The following is a 6,405-nucleotide window of genomic DNA, read 5'->3' as shown; positions in this document are numbered from 1 at the left end:
CAGTAATTTCCCAACTTCTTCATCTGCATATATATGTGATCTTGCACAGGAACTAGGAAGCTCATTCTTAGTCACCCTATGAATAACTCTCTTTCATTCATCATATCATCAATCCGTGCTATCAACCGAGTCTTTATCTTTCAGTACAGAACAAGAAACTGTAGCAACAAACGGATATGAAAACAATGGAATCTAACAGCACCCAAGAGGGTGACACAGACTTCCCTAGTACCCACCCTACCCAAACCCCAACAAATAACAGAACACTAATGTTTCACAAATCATATTGCAGATCCATCCATCCATCCCTGGCAATGATATAACACATTCAAATACTAAAGAAAACAGGTATTCAAGTATTCTATCTTTTCTCAGCATTAATCTCAAAGCTGAGTTTCTGAATTTTAGCAAAACATTCCTAGCTCCAAACCCAACTCCACAAGGGGTGTCAGAACTCCTTGGAGTTGAAATCCATGCAAAATACTAGTAATAACTTGACAGCAATCAAATATTAAAGATATGTTCACATATTACAGCTGTCAGAAGGCTACCCAAATTCAACTCATAAACCTTATAAAACACACAATGACTATATGAAGAAGATAAACAAATATACTAATTCTTTTATAGGTCGTAAGTCAACTCTTAAGAATCCAATATAAATAATATGAACTACGTTAAAAGTCACGCTAATTTCAAGATTTAAAAGGCATACGCAAATTTTAAGATTCGGACCTTTTTGACTGTGATTTTGTTTCCAGTATAAGTCTAATTTCTAACTCAAAAGCCACCTTTTACAATATCTAGACAAAAACTTGAGCATAACTTGCTATTACGCACTGTTTGCATCTTCCCCTTTTGCTTTGCAAACTTTACAATATTACTCCTAGCCATTTGATAAAGACAAAAGTTTTTTCGGCACCACTAAAGCACATCCTAATGGCCCTGTGCCTCTCACTTTGTATTTCCCTCACTAAGTAGAACCACTGACCTTGCATTCACTCACTAGATATGGGAAAAAACCCACCAAACTTGATATCTCATTACCAGGCATGCTATGGGGCAACTGCAAATGAGTTCTAAGATTGGACAAAAACAAATAATAGTGAACCACTATGGCGAGAAGGAAGCAAAAATACGAAAATGCTACTATTCAAATTGCAATAAAAGATGGATATTCTAAATAAGTTAGATATTGCAGTTAACTAATTTATTAAAAAGTATATAGAACTTTATAGAAATTGGAGTGTCTTTACACAAGAATGGGAATAACTTACAGAAATTTACACTTTATAAATTAAAGTTACATAGACCACTGCAAAAAATGTTTTGCAGTTTAAATAAGAAGTCGATCGTACACCCCTTAGAGCTGTCAAAAGATGTGAAATATAAGAAAATAATGGCTCTCGCTTTATTAAATCAGAAAACTCACCAAAGGCTCAAGAATGTAGGACATTATCCATATTCATTTCTTCTTGCATCTTAGTCATATATGACTCAATTATCTCCCCTCCACGATTAGACTCATTCAAGTTGTAAGTAGCAGAACCTCTTTGGATATTAGGACAGTCTATACAATTTCTAGAAGCAAAGGTGGTATTTGCGTTTCAACCAAGAATATGCTTACTTCCTTGTTCATAAGCTGCAACACCTTTATCCAAGCCAACTGTGTCACCACAACTTTTCCTTCTGCCAAACTTTGGTGATTTTGCACGCGTTGGTGGTGGCTGCAGTATAAAGAAAAAGAAAATAGAATTATAAGGTGGTTAAGTTGATAAACAGCAGGGGATGTGTCAACAAATCAGCAACCCAATGTGAACTTTAACATGCCAGAAGGCCACAAGAAAAAATATTTCAGTCACACGGCAGACTATACTTATGGTTAACCTCAACTAAAGGTTGACGTTTCTGTAAGTTATTGGCAATGAGAATGCATTACTTTTTTCAACTCAGCTTTAGGTGGAGGTCCCTCCTGGTAGAAGCTTGGCATTGGGTTTGCCTTAAACAACAAATTCCTTCTCAGTTGCTTCATAGCTGCTTCTCTCTCTTCCTGAGTTTAGAAGGTAGAACGAAATATATTGTTAAATATAAATGATAATGTATTCATTTATTCAGTTTCTGTCGGATGGTCTTCATTGATCTATATTCCACTATTACAGCCAGGATCAGGTGACAGCAACGTAAAGCAGAAACAACATGTACCTTTGTCCTTTCCTCGCATTGAATTTTCTCAGCCTCCAAAGCTTGATGTTTCTCCTCTAACTTTGAGTAAAACTGAAAAAGGGGAAAAACAAAAAGCAAGCAAGAATCAGCCAAGATTTAGATTTTTCACTTTAAGGAGAACCGGTATTTCCTTTTCTGTTGTTATTTTGTTTTTCATGTCATTTAGAGGGGACAAGTAGAGGGGGACAATGAGGTGAAAACCCATCAAATAGTAGAACTATATCAGCAGTTTCAACAGTCCTAAGCAGAAGCACAAATCAACAGCTACCTCCTTCCTTCTCGCTGCACGTTCAGAGGACCGAAATGTTGGAGCGGACGCAACAGTGGCCCTGGATTTTCTTGCTGAGACCACAGAACTTCTCATTGTTGAGGAAATCATCAAATGCCAAAGCAGAATCCCAAATAAGGATACAACTCAGAAAAAGCGAAAACGTCATCAAGTTAGATTAAGGAGAACGCTCATACCAAGAGGCAATCAATGAGTCTTCCTCATCAGAATGCTTGTTATCAGATTGTAGTGGCTTCTTAAGTGCAACTGATAAGGAAACCTGAAAAAGAATATCATAGCCACAGATTCAGAGATAAACATGATGTTTGATCTATAGACCTTAACTCCAGTAGTTATGCACTAACTGCTCATCTAAAATTAACTTTTCCCGTTAACCAAGAGCAGAAGCAAAATAAAACATGAGGACTTTGTCATTTTGCAGTATCAGGTGTTATGGATTCATCCTCTCCTTTTAATGACATAATCCAGCAGACAGTGGTGAAAAAGGACATGAAGCATAGGGGGCAAACCTGGTTTTGTACAGATCTTGGGACTTGCAAATTATTTCCTTCGGATGACTTCTGCGCAGCACTAACGATGCCTGCATCATTCCCAACAAGACGAGTTCCATGAGAAGCACGCCTCTCAGTTGCCAGAGCAAATGGTTGGGGAACCGTGCATTTTGTTTTACAGCATCCAGCTACAGATTTGGTTATTGATTTCACTGAAGCTCTTGGTCTCTTGTTATCATCTTTTACCTTTGAGGCGTCAGATGTTTTCTGTTTTGAAGGCAATTCAATCTCACAGTTTGAGCTTGGTCTATCTTGTTCCTGTCTGCGCTCAGCATCACAGACTTCAGAGATCTCGATTGACATTTCAGCTGTGCATTCCTTCATTTCATACTCCTTTGTCTCAACGTTCTCTTTCAGCATATCAATTCTCTGCTCCGCAGTAACATGCTCAGATGACTGTAACACATTTTGATTACTGTCTCTCATGTAACTTGAATTTGGAGAAACACCATCTAAGTAACTTATGCTACAGTCTTGCTGCTTTTCCATACAGATGTCTGTAATTTCTGACCCCGTCAACCTCTGAAATAATGTAAATAAAATAAGAAAACATTACTTATAGCTAAGGGCTTCATCAAGCTAGAATATCTTTTGGATTCATCATCAAACCTGATAAAGTAATTTGATTAATTTGTTATCCTAGAAAAATTGCTTGCTCTTGTATGTGTTAATAACTTTGCACTAACTACATAAATTTCTTGATCCAAACAGGTTTGGATGGTTCCATTGAGTTAGTGAAACGGAAAACATTTTGATATTACGCTCTAGTATCAAGAGGACTCCTGCTTTCAATATAGGATCTCTCAATAATAATCAAATAGTTCTTCATCGAAAATAACAACCGAATACTTCCTCTTTTCTGCACAGTTGATGATATATAGATGCCAATTTTCTATTTAATGGTTAAACAATCTTTAAATACTGAATAAGCAAGTGCATAGACACTCGAAATTGTCCTTTATAAACAATCATAGGCAAAATCAGGCAACAGCCAACTGTGAACATTGCAGTTAGAGGCACATTCATCCTTGTTTTGACCCACTAAATTGTGCACAAAATGAACTTAAAGATACCCATCTTCAGAAGCATGTTAGCAATAGGACAGATTAACTCTTAGGTACTAGGAATCAGCATACTGATGTGCCATGTTCATTTTGGGAAAATGTACATTGTCAGACAAGGCGGAAAGATCTTATTGTTCCAAGAAAAAATAGCCTTTATAATTTCTGTGATAAATAATTAGTGAAGTCCTTTCATATCCATCAAAAACCTTGATTGTTTCACAAAGAGATCTAATGAAAGTAAACAAAATTTCCCTAAGATCCAGGTTACATTGAGAAGTTTGAAACATTTGCTTTGATCAGTATAACACGGACTCTCTATCCAGCAGCAGTTTCTGAGTCGCTTTCTCCAGCATCTAGCAATTGCTATTGTGCGTTTGAGATTAAATAAATTCAAGCACACATTTCTAACAAATTAAAGTGGTAAGCGAGAAGCCTTGTAATACTAAAATCAAATTTGTACAGTGTAGTTTAGGATCAAAGGATGGCTGTCCTAATACTAAGGAAAAAAAAAGGAAGAGCCAGAATCATTTTGCTTCCCAGTAATTAATCAAACAAGGAGAACACAGAGATAGAAGGGGAAGTAAACTCCAATCATAACACCTCCACGCATTGAGTCCAAAACAGAAAATATGCATGTAGTTATACATAATACCTACAGGACAATCATATATGAATCAAGATAGTGTGTGTGTTGTGGGGGGGTTGCATAAATTGTGCCAATACAAACTTTATGGAAACCTCATAATGCATTACATATCTGAAAAATGAAAAGGTAAAGCAGGGATACAACTACAGTATATGTTTTACTTTTGAATATCATCGCTACAAAACACAAATATAAAGATTGGACAATTTGATGAAAACTGAGCTAAATATCAAAATTTTCGGAGATCCCATTGTTTCACATTTTTTTCCAGAAAATCAGAATCAGAAATCTAAATATCAATATTTTAGAAATCCCATTGTTTCACATATTTTTACCTCTAAATTAAAATCTAAAATATGACTCCATGTTCTAATCAACCAAAATATCAGTAATCGGCAATCAAACTTGAAACGCGTTTAATGATGCGACATTCATCTCTTTGTCTAAATTATCACACCCGCCAAATTACAGCTCAAACCCTTAAAACCAGACAAGAAGAGATTGAAGAAATTAAAGAATTGGACTTTCAAAAACCACATTGTTACATTTCCAGGAAATGAATAATATAGCAAATTGTCAAAAGATCTTTTTCCTATCTGGATCTACCCCATAATTTACATAGCAATATAGCATTATAACCAAAATTGGAACGGATCAACAGTCTCACAAGAAAAGAAAATGTACCAAAAATAACACAATCACCTAGATGTAAAGATTTTGAGAATTCTCTATCACGAACCTTGAGAAAGACCAATTTTTGCTGCTGCTGCTTCTTCTGCTTCCTCTTCTTTTTCTTTTATATGTCGGTCTCTGTTATTGTATTTTTATGTGCCTATTCTTACCCAGAATGCAGTTATTTTTGTTATATATAGTAAAAGAAGACAAAGGAAACGATATTTTTATACAGACAATTACAAGACACTGTATGCTATTTATAGCAGGAAGAAGAAGGTAAAAGAAAGAACAAAAAGAAAAGTGTTATAACAAAATTAAATTTTGGTGCCGGTTATTTACATAACTCTCAAAGCTCTAATAATTATGGAGTTATCATTGTAACTCTGTAATACACTGTGTGATCTTCTTATCAAATGCTTAATGACATATTCATTGACATATTTTGCAATAGTAATTCTTTATTTTTTATACCTATATAAATGCCTTATGATAGATAAGAATAGATATACACAATTGAAGAACAAAATCTCCTTTCTATCTCCATTTTTTGTTCATATTTACTAAATTGCTTTTATTTCATAACACGTTATCAGCATGAGTTTCTAACCAACTGAGATATCTATTTTCTATAAGGTATTATCTCCTTCCTAAAAGAGTAATTCAATTTATTTCCAATCCAGATATGAACGTTTTCTCTTTTGCAAGAAGTGAGATGACTTAGCTTGCTGGATATTTTTAATTCTTTTTAGCTCTGTTCAAAATTACTAGTCATATACATGTGTCATTTGATTTTCATGACTTTTTATTTGCACGAAATACTATGTGTTGATTACAATAGTCTTTACTGTTTTTCATATGTATGAACCAATAATTTAAAAATTATTTATTTAATCTTCTACTAGATGCAGTGTGCATTAACTAATACTTAGATAAGGTAATATCATCAAGGTTTATATC

General features: G+C 34.8%; 1 protein-coding gene across 2 annotated transcripts; it reads right to left on the bottom strand.

Annotated features, from left to right (window-relative positions):
- Window positions 1–1,209: 1,209 nt before the first annotated feature.
- LOC104092076 (protein WVD2-like 3) lies at window positions 1,210–5,696 on the bottom strand. 2 transcript variants are annotated; one of them, XM_009597564.4, is made up of 7 exons: window positions 5,513–5,696; window positions 3,022–3,585; window positions 2,689–2,771; window positions 2,492–2,579; window positions 2,203–2,274; window positions 1,940–2,050; window positions 1,210–1,727 (listed from the first exon to the last, which is right to left on the bottom strand). In XM_009597564.4, the coding sequence occupies exons 2-7, from the start codon at window positions 3,550–3,552 to the stop codon at window positions 1,608–1,610; spliced, it is 1,005 nt and encodes a 334-aa protein (XP_009595859.1). In that variant the 5' UTR covers window positions 3,553–3,585; window positions 5,513–5,696; the 3' UTR covers window positions 1,210–1,607. The 2 variants fall into 2 exon arrangements, with proteins under 2 accessions (XP_009595859.1, XP_009595860.1); XM_009597565.4 differs by having other exon boundaries at window positions 5,476–5,616.
- Window positions 5,697–6,405: the final 709 nt, after the last annotated feature.

Source organism: Nicotiana tomentosiformis, chromosome 6 (assembly GCF_000390325.3).
Source record: "Nicotiana tomentosiformis chromosome 6, ASM39032v3, whole genome shotgun sequence".
Lineage (NCBI taxonomy): Eukaryota > Viridiplantae > Streptophyta > Magnoliopsida > Solanales > Solanaceae > Nicotiana > Nicotiana tomentosiformis.
Note: the sequence above shows the minus strand (reverse complement) of the source record. Positions and strands in the feature narration are given on the sequence as shown.

What these genes read in the sequence shown, in the direction of transcription:
- LOC104092076 (XM_009597564.4), bottom strand. Translation starts at nt 3,552, where the DNA reads ATGGAAAAGCAGCAAGACTGTAGCATAAGTTACTTAGATGGTGTTTCT. An exon ending in CAAGATCTGTACAAAACCAG is followed by an intron (nt 2,772 to 3,021) that starts GTTTGCCCCCTA and finishes ATTCTTTTTCAG; the next exon opens with GTTTCCTTATCAGTTGCACT. An exon ending in AATGCGAGGAAAGGACAAAG is followed by an intron (nt 2,051 to 2,202) that starts GTACATGTTGTT and finishes TTCTAAACTCAG; the next exon opens with GAAGAGAGAGAAGCAGCTAT.